Below are 24,080 nucleotides of genomic sequence, written 5' to 3' on the forward strand. Positions count from 1 at the left end.
AATTCATTGTTGGGATATGACACGTAACGAAGCGCCGAAGGAAAACATATGGCACACTTGAATAGTGCTAGTCAGGTATATGTCCTACTAAAATGATGACAGTTTTAAAGGCTTGTTCCACTGTTTCACAACCAAATTCACAGTCAACTACATGGCTGTAAATAGTTTCTGAATATGGTTATAAATCAAGACTTTTATGAAACGCTTTGTCCTGGACTACATCTGTCTGATAGCAAATCTAATCTGCTTCCTTCCATATTCTTTTGGAAAACAAAACAGCAGATTGCTTCCTTCGCCCTTCACTAAACTAACACTAACTGCAGATTATTGTATACTTACTGGATATTTTCATCATACAGCTGAAGTGTTTCATATATCCGTCAAAACGTTCGAGTGTCTCTCAGCATGTCAGAGCATCTTCATTCCCACGCTGATCCACATTCCTGCTCTCTCTTTGAGCACAGCTTGCAGTTTGAACTGCAGATCCACAGTTCTCTCTTCCCCCTTTCTCTTTCCATCTACCCCCAACCACCATGTGCCTGTCCCAACATTAAATCTCTCCTTCAACCCACCCCTTTCTGTGGCAGGCTCCCTTAGGTTCACCCCCTCTCCTTCCCCTTCAGCTCCTTGTGCCCGACCCTCCTACCCAGCTCTGCCCACGACAACTCTTTTATAACCCACTCGGCACATTTTTGGCAAAGATGTAAGCTGCAGCCAAACAGCAAGCGTTGCCTCTGAATTTTAGGGTGTTTCTTTTGTTTTCAAAATCCTGTTTTCAAATAAAAAACATTTCCTGGTGTGTTTCTTTGTTTTTCAGTCAGTTTGACCAGATTATGTAACTTTCTCCAGCTTCCACAATTTTATTCTAAGAAATTACTGTTGACATGGGAAATATTTTATTTAAACAAGCAACAGGGAAGTGTGGTTTTGGAGAGTCGATGTTCTTCCAGCAGGTCAACCAAATGGAAAACTGTAGTAAGCAGAATCTGGGGAAAACCATGACATAAACTGTCAGCAGCCAGCAGCGGTGAATCATGCTGAGGCACTCAGCTCACAAGACTCTACACTAACATCATCAGAATGATATATTAGTCTACTTCACCTCTGTCTCAGCCTGTTCGCCTCAGGTTAAATCAATGAATGAGCGGAGGTGTGTGATCTCTGTCATCTGAGACAGTGACCGTGTTGCTGTGTCCTCTGACACAAAACAAAGGATATTTAATTTGAAGGATATGAGAAAGGATTTCCTTAAATACAGTCAATTAAAAATCTTAAATTGTGGTGGTTTATTTTTAATTGTTTTTATAAACATTTTATTATGTATAAACAATCATACATCAAATCCAGCATATACCATATAGTGGGTGGCTTAACCAAGAGTATTGATTGAGATGAGACAGTAATCTACAGGATTGTCTGCTTCCCTTACTTGGTAAGGTAGAAACAGCGGCATTAACTCTCATCTGCAAACGTGCTGTCACGTGTTCCAAATTGGACCCAATTTAAGATGATATTATAAAAATGTGGGCTCTCAAAAACCAATGATTCATTAGGAAAATATATTAGTTTAGATGTCTGGATAAAATGACCAGCACTTTAAATTACTGGGGTTTGCAGTGGCTCTGTGATTACGTGAAGACATCATATCTATCCATAATTTGTACAGCACGAGTAGAATTCCAGATGTCGCCTGTTTCTACTGTGCCGGCCCCACGTCATGATGTTTCTGCCATTTCCTCCTGTAAAACATTATTACTCTGACCTACTGGGGACAGGACTGTGTATAAAGCTGAAAGCACAGACATATTTACAAAGGAAATCCACTTTAGCCACCTTAACAAACCATTTAGGAATAAATACAGCCAGCACAGATGAGAACTTTAAATGCACTTTAAAACAAACTGCGTAAATTTATAACTTCTAACTGGAAGAGCTGTAGACCCTTATAGCTTTGTTTGTCTTCCTCCCCCACACATTACTGTAGACGACTGAATGAATCAGCGAGACAAGCCAGCCGAATATATCAGGCCAAAAAGAAACAGACTATAACTTAGCACTGAGATTGTCTGTATCAAAAACACCTGGAAAGACAGAGATGGGGGGAAAAAAGATTCCAGTAGTGCGCTGGCTGGCTGGGAGATGTCGTCATGCTGGGAGGCATGGAGGAGAGGCCTCTCTTCCCCTTTATGATGCTAATTGCATACAGACACCCACTCACAGTGAGCAGTCAGCCTTACTGTAAAAGTAAGACTAGACCAGACAGCCAGCTGAAACACGCCGCCCCCTATTCCAGTCTGTCGAAAAACCACAACATCTGATGCCTCATGCCCAAAATAGCCCAACATTTCCTTCTGTCTCACCGTTTGACACTGTGCATACAGGAGCCAACGGGAATCATAACAGACTGTAACAATGAACGACGGATGCAGTAACCAACAAGAAATGTGACTGTAGCAAGACGAGACACAGGAGATCTGTTCCCTATTTGTGCGAGTTCAGGTTTGCTTAGGGAAATTCTGGAAACGCAGTGTGGATTAATAATGCACTGGCCTATGTCATTCACCTAATGTCGTGGGAAGAAAGCCTTCCTGTTTTCAAGAGCAGGTTTTAATTAACAAAGCTCTACGTGTCCCTCCGACTCCAACCTCCTCAGCACAATCATCAGCATAACGGGAGGTCCTACTCGCTGTGATTACCACATCTTCAATTCACAACATTCATATAATCTATAAACCAGCAAAAGACAACAGTCAATCGAAGAAACGTTGAATAACAACACAGCACATTTGTGGATGTGATGTGATTTTTGATGCAGTGATTGGCACATGAGCTGGCTGACTCCGCAGGCCACGTAATTAAAGAGAGCCTGTGTTGAATCACCTACAGACTTCCAGCCCCCTCATTTGATCCAGTAGGGCACACGGGGGGGACCCGTCGTTATCCCGCAGTCGACATGGGATGGAGGTTTAAAATGATCAGCTCTAGGCTGCGTTGCTAAGACACCGGGGCAAAATTTCCTCAAATACAAATGACCTGGCAAATCCTGAGCCCTGCTTTTGCCCTGTGGTCTGCAGTGACCTGTGGAGCGAGCCTTTCAGTGGACCACAGGTCTCCAGTAACAAGTAGATATACAAAGCAGACCTCAATACCTCCTGGAGAACGGAGACTTAAGAGCAAACACAGTGCCAGTCACGAAAAGTCGGTGGCGGAGAGGCATTAGCATTCTGAACCTGCATGGGTCAGGGTTTCACAGACATCCACGATTTAATTTAAAAGCCACTTTAAACAGGCAGGCCTCTTAAACTTAGCACATAGGGCTCTGGTTTTAGTGATTCGTTTTAGTCTACGGTACAAGGGTGATAGCAAATACACACTGTCTTAGTTAAGTATAATCTGACATCTTAGTAATTTTAAGGACTCCACAGATGAAAGGCTGGGCTCCACCTTTCATTTCACAGCAGACACACACTCACAGCAAGAGCTTATTGATTCTGAGAGTAAATAACATAACTATGTGAGCTAGGGAGCTGCTGTTGTTGACCATTGCCAGAGCCTGCTGGGTCAAAAGTCATTCGGGATGTGTTTTTCTCTTGAGGTCCTGTATTGAATTTAAACAAGAGCAGCACAGCTGTGGTAACACTCTCCTTCACCTCGATAGGACACCCAGAGAGAAGCTTCTTTCATCTTTGGGGATAACAACCCATCAACTCTCTCTCTGTCTGTCTCTTTTTGTCTGTCTCTAAAGTCTGGAACAAACAGTTGCAGCTTTACTGCATTTACAAATGATACAACAGACAGGGACAACATTCATTCAAACACTGGTATAATGCTAATTTATTTATTTCATACAGCCTGAGAACACAGTACAAATCCAAAATGATGACTGCTTGAAGATGAGTTTTATTGATAAAACCATCGGGGTCAGATTTGATGCTGTAAACATTATTAAACTATGGAAAATCACTTCAAGCTGCTCCCAAAAATAGACATTATATGTGTTAGAAATCACACAAACAACTGTGTTAGAGAGAAATGGAAAAGATTATCTGAGGGTCGATGTCATATTCTACCACAATAAAACAGACTTTAAGTGGTTTAGATTTACAAAGTATCCTAGAACCCAGAAGAAGTTCTGGATCTGGCCGAGCGTCACAGCCAGAAGACAAATAATAGCTCGTGGTGTTTGGGCTGCGTGGCTGCTGAACCAGCCAAGGTTTCAAAGTTCATCCTCTGCAAAGCTCTGCAGTGTTTCCATCCAACTCGTTACTGTGCCTCACTTTTACTCAGCTTTGAGAACATGTTCTAACAACCACATGTTGATAGCGCGTGGTTGCTTAGCAAACAGCAAAAACCAAGGGAAGTGTCAAGTGTAGTCTGGCTTCACAGACAGGTGTCCTCCTTCTTCTTCCCCTCTGGTAACACTACAGGATGTATTGGCGCATGTCCTCCAGGAGACATTTGAAGATAAGTGTTCTTTCCTAGAAAAGGGACCTCTGACCTCAAACCTCTAGGAAGCAGGAGACATCTCAGCAAAGTCCAGATGCTTAAACACCTCGGCTTTACTGCCAACAGCTCTGAATACAGCAGGAACTACTCAGCAGATCTTTCAGTGAAATAAAAAAAACACAGAAACGTCCACGGTGCACAAACTAAACACCTCAAGTAGCTGCAGCCATGTTCTCACGCATGTGAGTGTTCTGACTTATCTCTGTATGAAGCTTCACTTGGTGATAAAACATCAACTTTGGCGTTTAAAGATTTCCTTCTTCATTTCATTGTCCATGGACTATTTCTGCAACCCAGTGTTGATCTTTTAATCATGTTCAATTGATGTTCTTTTCTAATGTGGTGCAGGGGGAATAATGCAGACTGGGCTGTGGATGAGACAGAGCAGAGTTTCTCTGATGCCGTTTCACATTTCTCCTTTCAGATTCTTTTGCCAAGTCTTATCTCCAGTTGTTTTTGGGGCCCTGAAACCCCCTTTTTTAAATTAAACTAATCTACTAACTGTTTATAATAGCATGACATAAAGCATAAAAACAGTAACATAAGCCTGTTGCAGCAAATCAGAGGAGGTATTGTACCTGTAGGCATATGTGCTGCCCTTGATCCAGATGTAAGGCCTGAAAACAGACTTCAGAAAAGGAGAAATTTACTCTGAGACTGACAGACTTTGTCCTTGGAGCTGTCTTCTACCCTCCTTCTCAACTCTCCTCATCCCATGTGGGCAAACATATTCTATAAGTTACTTATACAATTGGTCTTGTTTTGTGTAAAGCTCAGTGGGCTGCATGTCTTGCCATGTCATGCTGTTTTCTCACTCATAATATATAGTTGTGTAGCTGTAATTCTTCCTTCCCTTTGATATCCTATATAAACACTGTAATTTGGTTTTCCGAGCGCGCCATATAACACAACTAGAAGAGAAGGGCTATGAATTACGGACAAACACGGAGTCAGCTGACCTAACATTTAAACTCACACATGGAAGAATTGAATGTAAACTTATCAGCTGTTGTTCAGCAAATACTGGCGCCCACACAAGTCAAAGGTCTCAATATGATGCTTAATGTGTGAGCATGGTCCTATAAAGTACAGGATATGAGTCCAGTTTCCATCTCCCTCCATTTGGACTGGATCCCAGAGGGGACTACGTGGGGTTTTCTTCTTTTTTGGGAAATGGCCTCAGAGAGTCAGAGAGTGGAGAGGGGGCCAATGTCACAACAAGGGCCCTTACCGTGAGAAAGCCCTCTCAGGACCTCCGCAATAAAAGCATGGAGCCATCCCTAGGGACGCTGGTCCTAATTAACGACATCAAAGTGAACGGCCACAAGACTGCCTCAGGAGCCTCGCAGCACTCACGCAACAGACTTGTGAGTGTCCCACATTGTCGTTTATGATGAGGTGCTGCATAGCTTATCAAGAGTGGCAACCGCAGACAGAGCTAAGTGATTGTTCTGCTTTATCAGAGCGTTCACAGAGTCTCTCCCTCGCACACACACATACAGGGCACTAATAGAAAATGTAGGACCATTTATCATGTGCGGGCAGGCATTGGCACGCTGTGTTCAGACAGTCACCCCCTGGCTTTAAGGCCTATAAAGTGAAGAGGCAGCGACTGAATGTCTGTGGTCTGGTCACATGCTCCCTCTGCACCTCTGTCAGTTTGTCCAGTTAATGAGATGCAATGTACATTTCTAGCACATGAGGGCAGCCAAGCACTAAACTCAGGCATGGTTCCCATGCAAATGAATGGAAAATGATGAAGATTGCTTTTGCAAAACAAATTTTTAAAATGTAAATGGAGAACCTCAACATCTCTACACACTTTATTTATCCCAATGATAGTTGATGTGGTTAAAAAGATAAAAAATAATCTTTCTTATAACTAAGAGTTCACTATTAGGGTTATTCATAGTTTGTTTATTTGTCTATTTGTTGCATGTAGGTCAATAAGGCATTTTCCGTGAATTAGCATTTCCTAATCTGTGGAACGTAAAGGACGTGACTGCAGGAGACGTTTTCCACCATGGCCTTGTTAATATGTGACTTTCTGTTGCTGTTACAGTACAGCTGAGGCATTTTTGAAATCTCCACGTAGTAAATGATTAGCCATGCACATGTGGCAGCTGTCACTGGAAACTACGCTTTTTCAATATAGGAAACAGCTTTCTAGGAAGGACATGATTTCAGCCTACTGTCTGAAGGCAAAAAGTGGGAATCTGCTTCACAAAGGTGACCTTTACCTGAGACTGGGAGGACTGAGTCAGTTTGTTTCCATTCATTTACAAGTTTCTCAAATCATTTACTAGTTGTTTATCAGCAGGGTGGGAAATTACAAAAGATGAGGTGATGTGGGATGTGCAGTAAGAAGCACTCAGAGCTGTAGACAAGTCGTTTCCTTTTTACACTAACAGGAAATACAATACGTGACATGTTGGGCATGAATCAAGCTGCGACTTTGAGCTGTCACAGTCAATTAAACTTCAAATGACAGGGCTAAATATATTTTGATGATTGACTAACGTTTTATTTTCCAAGTCGTCTCACCATGAGCTACAATTCATTAAAATTTTTTCCATCTGTGAGCATCTTCCTTCATGCATTGCATTGTGGGACACTGTGGTCCACTGACAGCATGGTAGCAACACAGTGAGTACACTGGGTTTGCTTTAGTGAGAACACTGGGTTTTCCAGTCTAAATATACTCAATCCTGATTAGAAGTGATACACGATATGGATTTATGACACAGCAAGGCGATGACTGAGCCATTACAACCTGATGTGCCATTATGTTTTCAATATCTATTTAGTACCTGTTCAACAGAATAATCACTTCAATTGAGCACAAAACAAGAATATAATCCATAAATGTAATAGTTTTTAGTGTGATGACAGTAATGCTGAATACAGATGACCACTTAATCACATTATCATAAATGCTTTGGGCTCCCCGTCAGTATTATTTACTGTTATCTGAAGGTAGCAAACAGAATCTGCATAACAATGACGTCTACAGGAGAGAGATTCATGAATAAAAGATAATCTGGCTTCATATGAACCGAGTGAATGTTTAAAGCTACCTCACTTATCATCAAACATCTATTTGAACGAGGGAACAGTTATGTTTGTTTCACACTGATGATTTAACGTGCCGCATGTTGTGACACACTACTGATGAATAATTCACTGCTCTGGAGAGAGGAGTCTTGAGAGGAAGAGGGCAGAGTCTAACCAGATTCCTCACCTCGAGGAGCCTTTTTACCATTACAACTGACAATGCAAACCACTTTTCAGAGCTGGTTTCTAACAATTATGCGTCTAGTAGTCAGAGAAAGCACAGAGGGTAGAGCTTGTCCTCTTAACAAGCTCAAGTGTTCCTGTCCTCTCTCTGCAAGTATCTAAAACGTACAAGTGAGTGTTACACACATTATCCGTCTCAGAAACATTTTGCTGCTTTCTGAGTGGGATTTCTCTGTTGATAATGTGCTTTCAATTAGTTAGCCAGATAGTTGAGTTAGTTAAAATGCAATAATCACAAGTGTTACCAGTAACATGAGCTAATTATCTAAATGAGTCTATTATTTCAAGCTGTGTTGCAGCTCGTTCTAGTACTAAGGTGCAGGCTGGAAACCAGTCTTCCAGAGTTAAGCAACAGTTTTTTTTAATGAACTCTGAAGTAAACTAACAATATTTAACTTTTCAGCAGCCTCACTCACATATTCTCATACTCATATTTAAATGCGCTGGAATAAGAACTCTTCTTTAACTTCCTCTGCATCCAAGTCTTAAATAAGAACTTCTGTTCCCATCGTGCACTTTCCTCTCATGAAATGGAAACGGCTCTTCCTATTGCAATTTGCTTTAATGTGACTTAGATTTGTTTGCCTTGTACCTCACTTCACTTTGGATAAAGCATCTGCCAAACGGCTAAACATAAATGAAGCTTTGTTATTAAATTAAGCAACAAGACAATAAAAACAAGCAACACAGTATGAGCATACCAAATGATGAGCATATCCCTGATACGTGCTAGCAGCAGAACAAATGTGTCTGACAGGTTCACCTGAAAGACATAAAGAAGCCTTTCAGCCATGACATCCAAATGAAAGGCCTGCTTTGTAGAAAGATTCACTGACGATCACACAGCTGCCAGGCTCTGACTTGTGTCATTTGACAACAGTCACACAACATCCTAAACCATGACAGAACGCACTAATGGCCTTTCCAGGGCAAAGATCGGAGCCCACTGGCTGCACCAAGGGTCAATAAGGCACGAGGAAGGGCCATTGAGGGGTCACACTGGATAGAGCTACTTGTTCAAAACACAACAGCCTCTCAACGAGGAAAAGAACCAAACAGATGCCGTCAGCGAGCAAGCTTTTAGTCACGGTGTAGCTTTCAGCTACTCAAAGTTTCCAAACCCGATGAACTTTCCAGGACATTTCCATGGCTGAACAGAAATATTTCCCCCAATGATCCATGTACAATCTGTGAATACTGTTTTTTACTATAATCCAGCTTGTTACAGATGGAAAATAGCTGAAAACAATAATCTAGTCATACAATAAATGACAAACTATACGTGACCATGTCATCAAAGGATGATTTATTCATATTTTGACATTTGCTGAATTACAAACAGAATCATATTCTATGTATGAAACACCCCATAGCCAACAAAACACATTAAAGATATTCAAATATGAGACTATAATAGTATAAATGTATATAAAGTATATTAGTTATTACAGACTCATGGACATGCATGCACTGTAAAGATTTAACAGCTTCCCACTGGGAAAAGTATTTAACACTTTTGCTCTGGAGTCTTCTTTATGATGGCACAGATAGCTAATTGATTCACAAATGATGGTTTATGTACAACACTATAACAATGTGTGTAAATTACAGTTTTTTAAAAACAGCACTTCTTTATTTATGATGCAGGAGTAGCTACAACGGATAAAGAAAATATGAACTCCAGATGGTCCGGCAGGGAGAAATCGAGACAGACGGAGCAGAAAGCTGCAGAAACACAGTAGTGTTTCAGGAGTGATGTTTTGGAATATGGAAACTACGAAATCCAAATAACATTTTAAGGAAAGGCAATGCATTTCCCCACAATTACAAAAAACCCTTTCCCTTGCACAACAATCCCACTGTTCAGCACCTGCTATTTTCCATCTTACTTCACTAAACTGCGCATTAATAGTCATAAATTCTGCTCATGACATATACTGGTCAGGATGTTTGGGGATGTGTGGGTCTTCAGTCAGAGCTGAAGCTTTGTCAGTAGTTCATTATAGTGGATTGAACGAGAACCCACACACATGAAATGCCATCAAATCGGAAACATGACTAAGACCCCACAGGCTTCCGTGGAATTTGGGGTGAAACAATACATGAGTAGCTCTGCCCATCACCAAGGCCCCAACTCACTTTCAACCCGCTGTGTCAACACGAGGGCTGTCCAGTTGGAATGCAAGAGCCACTGCAACGCATGGAGATCAATCCTGTAGCCCTGCACATCATATGGTCAGTCCCTTAAAATACCGTTATCTCATATTTTAAATATATCCTCCAATAATAAGCACTGCTCTCCTGGGGATAATGAAGAAAAACTTCCACGCTGCGAGACAATTGCTCAATTAAGGTATTTAAGGCAAATCAACTTAAGAAAACTACAGTTACCAAAATTAGGCCAGAAGATTTCTTATGACTGCATAATCACAGCACTTCAGGCATCCTGTGAAAACAGGAGAGAAAGAGTGCCTCACAGTTTTTGTTTATCTGACACGTTATTAAGAAACATTAGAACGCATCAATCACTGGAAAGGTAATATTTAATGTTTAACACGTACTGAATTTCATACTATATTTCCTACAGATTATTTTTCTACATCTATAGAATTTTTTGTTTTTATACATAGAAATACACATATATTTAGCTGGAACTATTTTCATACAAGCTACTATTTAAAGAGTCACACCTGGCAATAGCTAACATGAACACATTTTCTGTCCTTGTCACAGATGAGCCAGAATTGTAGGTTTGCTGTTAAGTCAGACATCTGTAATCTCAAAACACATGTCATCTTACATGACTGCACTTGCCAGAAATCAGATTATGAAGATTTGCTATAGAAAACAAAAATATATACACAAATCTCCAGGACATCTTGACACATCAATCCATCAGTGAAATCTTGCCCACACAAGGGGGCTGCATTATCTGCCTGATGGCTCGGTTTGTGTGACTGAGAGGTATGTTGCCATCAGATGGCTGAAGCTTCTTCTGTTATGAAATGCCACCAGCCTTTGATCTGCATCAGGCTTCTCCCTCCTGCAGAAAGGAGCAGGAATGGCTGCGCTTTGTCCTCTCTATTGCTATGCATGCCCTCCCCCCCTCCCACAACTGACCTTAAGTGTGCAGGTAAAAGCAAAAGCAAGAGGTTACAGGCCCGGGAGAAAGCTCAAAGAAAGGTCAGACCCTTGTGTGGTGAATAAAACAGCATTACTGCTCTCCTTGTCATGTTCAACATTAGACTCTTACTGATACATTTTGTTTACACTGTGGGCTGACCTGGTTCCATAAAAGATCGTATAGCTTATCACTTATCAGAGTTATAGTCAGTCAGTACTAATTAGTCACCACAACTGCACCTTTGACTACTTATTGGCTGAAGGTCAAGTTTGCTACACCCTCTGCTACCACTGTATTTGTCTGTCAGAGATTATTTCGTTTGTATTCCACCTTTATCTGGACACAGACTAACAAGACAAAAAGCCACAGATATGACCTGACGTTTGACAAAGGTAATCAGCTACTCCCAAACAAACACAATCCCTTCGCTCATTTGACATTAGGTGCATTCATACTCTCACTGCGGTGTAGTTATAAAGTATTCACTAAATGTTTTGACGCCGGACATGTTTAGCCTCTACTTCTAGCATTCCTGGAAACAAAGAGCTAAGAAGGATTAAGTTTGAGTGAATACCTCACATCTGGTTTTTCAGCCAAATCCAACAACAGATGATTTCCAACCAAAAGAGCCTGAACTGTCACTTCAATTCAAGCTCCTCTCTTACCTCCAGAAATCTTCTTGAGCAGTTGCTGCCTGGCAATGATCCTGCCCAGTCTGTACCCAGAGCGTCTGCGGAGATGGTCCATTCTCAGGTAGATATCCTGAGTCTCTGGGGTCATACTCCCCAGACACTCGCTACCTGTAGACTCCGGGAGCTCCCGAAACATTACTGAAATCTGTGTCTGAAACAAGCCCCTCACTGATGGTCCACACACTCTTTCACCAAGAGAAAACTTTACATACAGGCGCAAAAAGCCTAAAGTGAGCTGTGAGAAGAGCCTAGGGGGAGGAGTGCCAACACTTCAGTCTATTTCTCCAGCTCATGTGACCACAGGGAGGCCAATGACAAGAAGGCAGTAGGAGTACTGCCCACCTTGCTGAGCTGAATCCAATGTCTGTGTGAATGCTTGACAACTTCCCCCTGCTCTGGAGGGAAATATAAATACCACTGGAATGCCTATGAACTGAGTAAGAAGAGCAGCAGTGGAAGAACGAGGGATGTGGGAGGGATTACAAAAATAGTGGTTTTTGGTCCCACCCTGCACCAGAACAACTCTTCTGCTGTTGCCGGTCACGCAGGTGCCAAGTTTACTGGGCGAGAGTGACTCTGTGCCATTTTAGAGAAAACTAGAGAAGAGGGAGAAATACAGGGAGAAGTTGTTTTCTTGGTTGGAGAATGCTAATTTCTGCTTCCCCACCCCCACCACATAACCCCTACTTCCAGCCTCAGGAAGGCCTCTCAGCAGGCTTCACACTCCTCAGGAGAAATATACATTTTAGTCTATATACTTAGAGTGACTTAGCTCCCCTTAACGTAACACAAAGAGAAATTTGGTTTGGACTTTAGAAATAAAAAAAATATACAAAAAGTAAAATATGTATAAAGAAAATATTTTGAGGAGCTGTTTCATTCAGTTCAACAGTCTCAACATCAAACTGTTGTCTGGCAATGTGGAAAAATTATGTTTGATGAAAAGTAAAAACATTTAATCATTTAACAACAATCTCCACACAGTCCACATCTGCACAAGTAGACCCTCCCCGTGCCCATCAGGACCACTGTCACTCTCAACATATAGGCTCGTCTACGTAGTTAAACTGTGGCGCCAAACATGTGAATAGAGTACAAATGGGCAAGAGACCAAGTTAAACACAGCCCCCGTCTGTTTCTCTCCCTGCCTGGTAAAAATCCACCTTAGCTTTAGCTCACAAAGACCACAATTCACTGAGAGCCCACTGCACGTTTTCATAAACTATTGCTGGGTTTATTGACCCTTCCCACACACTTCGTTGGAGCTATTTTAATATGTGACTGTTGCTTATTTGAGGTATGAGGTGATGATGAGATGCTATTCAGATGATTTCACTGGGTGGTGACTCATTTTTTTTACACACACACACACAAACACCTGTGTTCATTCATACTGCAAACGGATCACTTAAGGTGTCAGATGCAGAAATGAGTGGCAGCGTGTTGGCAACGCCGTGATCTCCTTGAGCGCCTTTTTGTGTTCTTCTTTCCTCCTCGTCTAGACGAAGAACTTCACCCAATGCATCACACGTATCGCATTACGGAATCTCAGCCATGGAAGATAATAATGAATGAGATTGATGGTGTTTTTGTCTCTGTCGGCGCTGAAATACCTCTGTCTTTACCTCTGACATCTCCAATGATGTCCTTGTGTGTTTAACTTTGTGCTGCACGCCATGAAGACATGGCTGTGGTCTTCCCTTAGTGTGAGTGTTGTTGTGCGCATTGACTCCAGCCCTTATCAAACTTGTTCAAACATGCCTCTGTCTGGGCTTCAGAGCACAAATACTATACAGTATGACACGAAGAATCCAGACTCACATTACACACACAAACTCACACTGAGGCTCAGTAAGATGCTGCTCCGCTTGACAGAGTGGGTTTTATTGTTCATCACAATAAAAGCGTCAAATTAATCCAAAGCTCTAGCGCAGGCACTTAATGTATGTCATCTCTTCATTCATTATACACTCCAGCACTCACTGCTTCAGCAAGGAGGGATTACGAAAAGGGAAACTTACATTCTGAATCATGGAGTCAAACTGTGGGCCCACGGATGATGAGTCTAGAAGCAGCTGAGTGGGGTTTAGACGCTGCTCTGATGTGGGCTGGTTCAGGGGCAGACACATGTAATCTGCACTGGGCAGTCCTGGCTCTGGTGCAGCTATGTTTCCTGTGGTTAAAGCTTAAGAATAGCTGCAGTGTGACTTCAGATTTCCACCTCATGAGCCACCAAATGTCTGAATTCTGAGCTCAGGTCTGGGACTGGTTCACATTTTAATGCAGCAGAACCAGTTGAGCTGCTGGTCAGGTAACTTGACGCAGGTGTGAAATCCTAGTGTATGAAGAAGCTCTTTGCATTTAGTGTGGCATTAGGTGCTTTTGCTTTAAGTTAAACTATTAAGCAACTGCATGCATAGATATTCATCATATTCATCTCCCTGCAGAGCAGCTGCATGAAGCGAGTGGGTTTCCCCCAAAATAGACCTGTATCAACTTTTACACCATCTATCTGTTGCTCTTAATATATCTGCTTTTAACAACTATAGTGTATGTCTAGAAAACCATAGGTAGAGGAAAAATACACTATTCAAAGAGACTGAAAAATAGCTTATCTGTTGCTCATTGTATATGCAGTATATGTAAAGGCATAAACATCAATGTTTAATGTGTAATAAGAAAGTGAAGTTAGCTCACATCTATCTGTATTTGACTCCTGTTTTCTAGTCCACATCAATTTTAACAATATATCACAGGCTCTACAGTTTTGTCAGGTGGGAGTCACTGCTATACTGTGCATGATGATTGGATGCTGCTCTCCTCCAACGCCATCTATCAGCGTTTGATGTAAATGGGTCACCTCCTGTGATTTGACACACATGATATTCTTATTAACTTGGTGAAATAGAAATTCACTGTCAGGATTCGACTGCACCTGACCTAAATTTTTCACAAACCCAGAGTTCCTTCCTTTGATCCTCTGAAAATCAGTTTAGGAGATGAAACCAGTTTTCTGCAGCCTGCCCCACATAACACATTAGGTCGGCGTCGAACAACGGATTCAATTCATGTTGATTTTCACTCTGATTCATTTTCATTTCAGATTCAATTCATTTGCATTGCATGTAAGTCAGCCATCTTGTACAATTATTATTATTGTGTCAGCCTGGTTGAAATGTGGCCCCTCATTGTTCAATGTGTATATAAGCAGCTTAAGGCCTTGGGAATGCAGCGAGTGCCAGATGAATGCCAAACTTCACTGACATCCGCACTGTATATGGAAGAGAATGCAAGATTAATGTGTCAAATATTCAGACAACGCAGGACTCGGTTGCTGTATCAGTGACGTGCCCCGTGTGGACCGCACAGCTGAGCTGCTTCACAAAATACACGACCCCGTGTGAAACCTGCACCGCAGCTTTGAATCCCATTAAACAAAGATCACACATCAGCAGCATGAGATATGCTCTCACCTAAAACATCTGGTCTCTATTTGTATGACTTCAGCACTTAAAACTTCTCCTGATCAAGTCGGAGCTGTTTTTTAATTCACTGGACATTTCCACAGGCGTAGTGGTAGACTAGTGCACAATGATGGATGGCTACTCGTCAAACACACACACACGCACACACACTCAAGAACTTTGACAGATTCACTGCACCAAACATTAACTGGTAAATCATTAGTGTTTAAAAATGCATCTCCAAGTAGTTTAAACATTAAATGATTTATCTATTACTTGAGATTTTCTGAAGCAACATGTGTCCATTAAGAATTAAACATTTAAATTCACAACGTCAAGAGGATGCTCGATAGCTTGTGCATACTTTCACACACATCATGCAGGAAATATCATGTTTGAACAGACAAACAGTGTTAATCAGTGTGACTTGCCTTGCCCCCACTGAAACACATTTTAATATGTACAGAGGATTTCATTCGAGTCACACTGATAGAAAACTACCTGGGTCCATTCACATTTATTAATATATCCAGCCGTAATATTTCCACACTAACTAGACAGATGGATCAACTTAATAGTCATTAAATAATAACCATTGGGGGATTAAGACTACATTTCGTTCACTGTCACTCATCCTTTGCTCTTCATAGTAAATAATGACACATCAGCGCCACCCTGCGGCGCAGCCAGGGTCCGGATCAGTCCTCAAGGATCGAGTTGGCATCAAATTAAACCTGAACACTAAAACGAAGCCAAAGGGGTTTCTACACGTGGGCAAGAGCTGTGAAGTTTTCTATACTGTTATAAACCTGGTTGTTAAGTAGTTTTTCTCTGTGACAGCTCAAACCTGATTAGAACCTAAAGTGTCACATTTTAATATTAATAAAAGGGAACTGAGCCACACGCACATTTAATACACAGCTGTAATCTGCAGTTTTAGATAAATGTTGTTGCACTTAAACCGACTACATTTCATGTTTGACATAAGAGAAAAAGAACAAATCCATTTCAGCTATTTCTCTCTTAAACTCCTGTTAAATCACTTTGATGATATTATATATGGATGATGCCATTCCCTTCCCATATTCTGAAATGATGCACTAATGCACAGAGAGGTCTGCGTCCTGCAGAGGTACCGACCTGCCAGCCTCCGCTCCCTGACGTTCCTCCAGAGTAAATCCCAGGCTTTGGATGTGGAGCTCCGCAGCTGCTCGCTCAGAGACCGCCGGAGGTTCCTCTTCGCTGAGTTTCTTTTAGATGTCATCGCAAATCCCCGACTTGGACATAGCTCATAACAAACCTCTCCTAGTCCCACAACAATCCGTGATGTGCGACAGAACTCACTTTTCCTTTTCCCGGTTCTAGTTTGAATCTACAGCAGCAAACCTGACTTTGGTGCCGGGTCTCCAAACGAAGTTGTCAACATTTTAGAGGAAAAAATAAATATATTCCGCTCGTTTCCACATAAAATTAATAAAATGAGTGAAATGAAATAAAGCACCAAGACAGACTTTCTCACTTCACACCGTGTGTGTGTGTGTGTACGTGACCTGTGTGTGTTTGGAGAGGTCCGCGCACTGCGAGCGAGCCAGAGCCGAGATGCGTTTACGCACCGCGGGAAATATGGAGACTACCAGCTGTGCCACCCCCCAGGAAAAGGTAAATATGACCAGTAAGACGAAAATCAGAGTTTAGAGGACTGGTGGTAACAACACATTTAACCAGTTATAATTACAACCCTTTTTAATATTTCACGTTAAATTAAAAAACTTTATAGGGAAGCAAATAGGTTTACACAGTTCCCATTTTAAAATACTTCATATAACATTTAAATAACATCACCAGGAGGCTTTCATATGACATAATGAGACAGTTACTAGAGGGTTAATACGTCCCGCATTAGGACTTATGCAGCAGAAGAGGTTTTCATAACTGTGAAATGTTAGGATGAAGGAAATGTGTGCGTCCACATCATAAATCTCCCAGAATTAACATAACTACAGCAGCTCAACAATGTGATGAACATAAATACGTAACAGTACAGAGAAAAACACACACACACATTTCAATGTAGAAACATATACAGCCCACCTTGCTTTGACACAATCAAACCATTCATCAATGAAACAAGCAATAAAAAAAATGAATGAATGTTTCATCTAAAGAAATGATAGTTCTGTCATTAACACTGCAGCTACTGTTTGCAGCTGTATATGATGCTATGATCTCTGATAGATGCTGTGAGTTTCCTCTTCAATCTACTGCTGCAGATCAGCCCCAGAGCAAGTGAACACAAGATAAAAACAACTACGAGAAAGAGTTCAGGAGGTACCTGAAAGCATCACAGGCTACAAACCCCTTCACACCCCACTACCATGACTACAAACACACACTATCTGTGGCTCTCAAATGACAAACTGAGCTATTACCTGCTCCTGTCCCCCCTCCCACTTCATTCTTATCACCAAAACAAACAAACGTTACAGTCATTTCAAGCTCTAATTTCATTTAATAAAATACAAGATCATATGTGGCATAATACATCTATTACTTTCATTTATGTATTTACTTTTAAAGCTTAATGAGTAAGATCACCTCGGGCTGGTCACTGAACCCTTCAACAGAAACACGGCTTCTCTTTCATCACCACTTATCTTCGTTGCAACAATATCTATTAAATAAAACTGTGTGAAGAATAAACAGGAAAGGATCTTCTATAGGGCTGCTGCTTCTTCCTGCAAGACAGCAGCTCCAGTAATCATCATACCTTCATTATTTCAGGAATTTCCTCCTATTGTCGAGTGCCCATTCAGGCACAGGGTGAGCCAGGAGCGGTGATATCATAGCAGCCGTTTTAATTTCTTGGGCACCAGCTGGGATTACTGTTATAACAGGGTTAATACCATTATAAACACACACTCCCAACAAAGGAGATTGACAGTTTCTTGAAAGAACAAACCTCTGCTGACCTCCGTTTGCCCTCGCCACATGAAGCTCAGCTAACGTTACTTCATTTCAATGAGGAGATAGAACCCATTTGTCACCGAGCAGGACGGGTGATTTACACATTATTACAAGGTCACACAGTGAGATATCTGAGTGCCAAAGGAGCGTGCAGCTGAGGGGAGAATATTAATGAAGCTCAATTTTTCTCTGCATGAAACTAAATTCACGCGCTTGATGTGAAGATACCAGAACTGTATCTGTCACCAAAACTGAAACTGCTTAAAACTGCACCACACAATTAACGCCCAAGCCTTCGCATGAAGCCTAACGTGAAGTTTTCCACTCTAAGTCACGGGAATGAAAAGAAATGTGAGAAAATATAGGAGCTTTTTTTTACTTGGGTGGTGGAGGGGGGTCAGCCTGCGTCACCGCTGGTCAGCATGTTGCTATTTTCAGCCCCACTTGTTCAGACCTCAGGCTAAAATGCAGCTTGGGGGACAGAAAATACACTCGTATGTACACACACACATGCACACTTGTCTGGAGAACCTGTTCCATTTGATCCTGTGACTTTTCAGGAAGGGCTAGGGTTAATCCGAGTCAAGCGCCGTGTTTTCTGCTGGTCACGTGAACCAGGGCGCTTACAGAGAACAGGGCTGAAAGGGAACACACAAACGCTGTCAGCTCAACATAAACCAGGCCTTTAATTCAAGCAGTTAACTCACATAAAAAACAACATGGATTCGAAGGAGTTTCGTCATCAATAACCTCCCAACACTATCATTTGTTTATCACCTGTCCGTCGTGGGTTGATATGAGCTAAAAACAGGATAATGAATGAGTGGAGATGTTGTAATGTGGTGAACGGAGCATCAATCTCCAGGCTCAGTGACTGACAACGCAGGAATGTGCAGAGAGACAATACCACCCCTGTCAGCTCCTGAGCGTAACAGTGATGGAGGAAGTGCAGCAAAAAGGTTCTGACCTCCCTCGACATGAATCACCAGAGAGGTAAACAGCCAGTCCACGGCTGTGTGTCTCCTCTGGTTGTCTAAAAAAGAAACTACTCGCACAGCAAAGATGAGCTTTACTGGAGCGAGGATCACATTGGCTAGACAATGACTTAGCCTCTGGAGTGCTACTTAGCAATGCAAGCAGAAGCAAAGGGAGGAAATATCAATCAGCTTGAGAATGTTTTCCCTTCTCTGACTCACCCACTTGTTTGTTTTGGCCGAGGAGCTTTTGGAAAGCACTCGATTTCTCATTTCCCCTGAAAAATTGACACGTTTTCTGGGCTACTTGTTGTCTACTCTTTCTCTCCGCCTTTTATAAACACATTCTTATAAAAAATATCTATTTGTGCACCAGATTCCAGAGTTTGTGCCTGTGTGTGTGTTGTCTGTGTCCACGTCTGGTGACTGATGTGGAATGCTACCCCATGGCTGCAGTGGGAAAATCCCAGATGTGAGGAAACTGATTTCTCCTCTGCGATTGGGTCATGTTGTTGGCCAGGAGGTCTTACACTAGGCCCCCTTGAATAGTCTGGGAGACTGCTCTTCCCAGCCTAATGGAAACAAGGCTCGGGGAGTGGGGAGATCTCCCCTCCACCTCCACCCTGGCCCCTCAGGGCTCGTCCCAGGCATGTGCTATAAATTTCCTGACCATATATTCCCAAGTTGAGTTCATTTTTCCAGAAGAGCCACACATGTGGTGTATATCTGGGCTTAGATTATGGGGTGGAGGAAGGAGGACCCGACGTTGGTTCCAATCCATTAAAGTGGTCACTAATTCTGCTTTTTCAGAGGGCCGTCCTTTATAACGTCATGTTTTCTTCCTTTAATGGACGTTTTTCTTTATGGGATTAAAAGTCAAATGAATTGATGACTAATTGTGTTGATTCTGTTTTCAAAACAGAAATGGAGCTAACACTAGCCCCCATTATGGTATATTTATCCAAATCTTCCCGCTGCAGCAGTCCCAGCGGTTACATAACTTGACTTTTTGTGCTGGTATGTGTGGTAAATAATAGAAAAACATTGCTTCTATAGGAGAGGTTTGCTGCTATATGATGAAACCTCCATACAACGGAGGGCTTGCAGGGGTCAAAGTTTGTATAAAGAGGCTTGAAGAATATAAAATTGGCATGACAAGCGTACGTGGCTATTGTTTCATTGAATGACAAAGCATGTAATGCTGTCAGGTTTCAATCTGTTAAGGCTGCATTGCCCACAAAAATGCATGGGAAAACATTTACACTCTCCAGCACCTGGTTTCTATTAGAGCAATAAGGATTTAATCACAGAGGTATATTTCTCTCACAATCCCTCTCGCTGCCTCAGCTTCTCTCTGTTTCATTCAGATGTAAAATAAGCTTATGTCTTATTGATTTTAAGTAATTTCCAAGCTGTTTTTCAAGTGTCTCCTTTCACAAGGCAGTAATTTACATTAACGTTCTATTGATGCAAAATGCGCATTTCAGACTTGCGCTCCAAGGCATCTTAACAGTAATCACTAATAAACATAGAGGATATGATAACTCCTCATTAATGGCATCTTTTTAAATGGTGCAGCATTACATTAGCCTCTAATGAAACAAATTCAAACAGGAAGTTGATGTTTATTTTTCAAAATGAGTCTCGACCCACGAGAGAAACTGCAGTAAAGAGTCGATGAATAGAGAAGAAACTGACAGCTGCTTAAAATTAAACCTAGAACACGGCTTGTAGTTTCCCCTGTAGCATGACAAATGGGTTACATATAAAGTCCTATTGTAAATCATAACAGTTTTGCCTCCAACAGTCTCACTTATACAAAACATTTTTGTTTAATAGAAACCAAACTGCAGCAATCCACACTAACTATTCTCAGAATATCATGTGTTTACAAAGCTGAGGTATGTTAGCAACCCAGAAGACAACAACCACACATAAAAAACATCACCTAATCAGTGATTATTTTTATTCATCTGTACTTGTGCACTGGCTGTAATCACGTAGTTTGGTGCCAACGATTCTGCTCAACTCATCAGCCACAATAACCTGGAAGTACAGTGCAGGTATTGTTTCCAGCCTGAAACACAAACAAGTCCTGCTGGGCCCTTAACTTTTAAAGGCAGTGAGCAGAGAGGATGCAGGAAGTCTGCTCTGCCTCTCACTGCTATTGCTCTTTGATTGCTGAGCCAAATTGTTTAATCAGGTCTGAAACCACAAGAAAGCCGCAGTGCTACACTGCCCCAGGAGAGAGCCTCTTTTAACAGTGTGCTGTGGTTTTTGTTATCTGGGTACAGGTGGATGTGCACAGCTATGTAAATCTCCAGTAGAATGGTTACCCTCGGCCTTGCTTCAGTGCAGAAAGACATAGTGTTTGGTGTGAGCCGTGCCACGTGCTCACACAGCCTGAGGATGTGGAGGTGAGGGCTGTAGGCCCAGTGAAGGCGCAGACTTTTTGCCTCCATGCAACATCTGGAATCTCTGTGGTTAATGTGGGAAATTTGGGAGGCCAGTGACTGAGCAAATGTGGTAACTGTATCTAAACCGACCCCGCGGAAATGTTCTTGGCATGGAAAGTGTGTGTGTGTGTGTGTGTGCGTATGCATGAGCACAGAGAAACTACAAAGTTGTGCACCAGATTTTAAAAAAAAGGTTTGGATGAGAAATAAGTTATTTTTTTAGATTCACTTCGAGCTGGGTGGTGTGCATTCACAGTAAGGTCCACACTCTGCAGCAGTGCAGCTCTTCCTGGTTCATTACATACTAAATCTCATTTCTGCTTTCTTCTCTGTTGGCAGCTGAGTGCTGGACCAACCTGTTAGCTTTTGTGTTCCTTCATGCACACACACACATCGACACCCACAGCCTGCTTGTCCTCTTGTGACTGGCCTGCATCCTGACACAGCTGCCCACGTCTCCTTCCACTTCGTTTACAAAACCCAGGCCTAAATTCCTTAAGACACACACACACACACACATTGAGGCACACAAAAACATTCTCACCTTGGTGGTTTTGAGGAAGTTGTTCCCCAAAGGATTTACTGACTGCTGCTTTTCTAATTGCCAGTGTGGATATGGGAATCAGAACAATAAACCCGTTTCTTCTCAGTGAAGAACTGGCAGCTAATGCAGTTTATGTTCAAGCAGTTTATGAACACACACTATGAACAATGACAGGATCAAACCAAATGATTTATACTTGGCAATAAATTATGCCAAAACATGATGATCTCACTCAGCACAAGGGCCTTGAAGGCATCATTATATCGTATTATGTGCTATTTTATGTATGATAGCTACAATAATTGCAATGAAAATGTTGAAATTGCAATAAAAACGTTAAAGAGTTTCAGTGTGGGTTAACCAAATAGTTTCTCTAATGTTTTCACAACCTTGACAAATGACTGTATATACTAAGAAAAGTCTAGAAATACTACCAGGCTTCTTTTTTCCCTCTCTTTCTCTGTCAAACAGCCAAGTTGGCCTCTGCACTCAGGAAACCACAAGTCATTTTCCATCTTTCCATGTGTGGAATTTTTCATGCACTCGTCATGCCAGCAGCACCCTTTATAGTTTGAACTGGACTTACAAATGACGACTTTTTTATAAATTTAGTGTATGATGTCACTGATCTGGCACCTGTTAGGCAACCAATAGATGGGGGCGCGAAAATAATGATATGGTCACAGGAAAATGCAGTAGGTTTTCCTTTACATCAAGATGCAGAAAATACATCAAGATGTCTTAAAATAGTCAAAGAACAGATGACAAAATGTGCTTTAGAAGTAGCTTTGGCTGCTTTTCACTGCCAAAGCTACTCTAGATGCACCACACACATTCTTCTGGGCGATACACGGGTGAGACACAGTGATACTTATAGTGTTAAGTTTAAAAAGTCCTGTGCGTTTTGATGGGCCAACACAACTGTGTGGCCTCGTGTACAGCCAAGATCCAAAAACCTCCCAAAAGAACACAGGCTGATGTAAGTGCCCATGAATTTGGAGACAACAGGCGACTGCAGATGAGTGACCACAATTTTGACTATATATATATATAAAAGACCCAGAGGTTGAACTAGACTCAGTATTTAATGTCAGTACACAGCAATGACATCCAGTAAAAAGCCTTCTACAAGTTTGTGTAATTACTGACAATAAGGAAAAGAAGTGCAATTCTTCTAAAATGACATATTCCTTTAAAAACTCCACAGCCTCCCTTTGGGAACTATGTGACACTTAGCTAAGTTTGGACCTTTTCTTGTCACAACAAAACAAGAAAAAGAAGATTTCCTAATAAAAACAACCGTGAGGTCAGAATCCCGTAGAGACCAGTGAATAACAACAGAGTAAATCTCTAGATCTACAGCTGATATCAATATTCACCCTGCCAGCCCCATTGTCTTGTTGAACATTTTCTTATTACAAAAACATAGACAACATGCAATATTCTATTTCCTTATTCTTTGCTAAGAAGCTCCTGTGATGTGTATATTATGGCCCCTGTGGCCTCAAGAGAGACAGAGACAAAGACAGACTGCAGCTGTCTGAGGTCACAGTCAGCCTCCACCAGCAGGCACTGACCCTTGTTGAGACAGCATGGAGGCCTGGGATCTGAGAACAGCTGGGGAACATGCAGGAGTCAAAAACATACACAACAACCCTGTAAAGCATTAATATCCATGGTGCTTCATCCATAGCCAGACTGGTGATTTACATTATGCTGCAGTGTGTACTCACAGAGAGGAAGGTGCTCTCACATCAGCTTATAAGGATGGTAAATGTTTGTAACTCTACAGTGCAGTCGATCCATCGGTGCCAAGTAGAACTGAGTGTTTGCAGAAGAAAATCTGCGATCATATGTATATTCTGAACAAAACTGCGGATGTCAGTACGTGCAGTGCCAACACACCACCCTTAATACCGCTCATCATCAGATTTATTGCCAAGACAAAATACATGAATCCCATTTTTGAAACATTTGCTGCCAAAGTGTTGGCAAAGTTTTACATTTCCGTACTTTAAATCCCACAAATTAGGAGGTTACTTCATCTCATTTTTGCAGT

The 24,080-nt window shown here is 41.7% G+C and overlaps 1 protein-coding gene across 6 annotated transcripts in view; it reads right to left on the minus strand.

Annotated features, from left to right (window-relative positions):
• The window catches only part of stard13b (StAR-related lipid transfer (START) domain containing 13b), a 52,798-nt gene that overhangs the window by 11,260 nt on the left and 17,458 nt on the right, over positions 1–24,080 (minus strand). The window contains exon 1 of one of the 6 annotated variants that reach the window (XM_026376329.1): positions 11,593–11,867. The exons of 3 other annotated variants lie outside the window; for them this stretch is intronic. In XM_026376329.1, coding sequence (XP_026232114.1) covers positions 11,593–11,755 — 163 coding nt within the window. In that variant the 5' untranslated portion in view covers positions 11,756–11,867. Of the gene's footprint in view, positions 1–339; positions 546–11,592; positions 11,868–16,223; positions 16,630–24,080 lie in introns of those variants that run through there. 2 more of the 6 variants (XM_026376338.1, XM_026376347.1) reach the window with 2 other exon arrangements.

The sequence above is a fragment of the Anabas testudineus genome, chromosome 13, assembly GCF_900324465.2.
Source record: "Anabas testudineus chromosome 13, fAnaTes1.2, whole genome shotgun sequence".
NCBI lineage: Eukaryota > Metazoa > Chordata > Actinopteri > Anabantiformes > Anabantidae > Anabas > Anabas testudineus.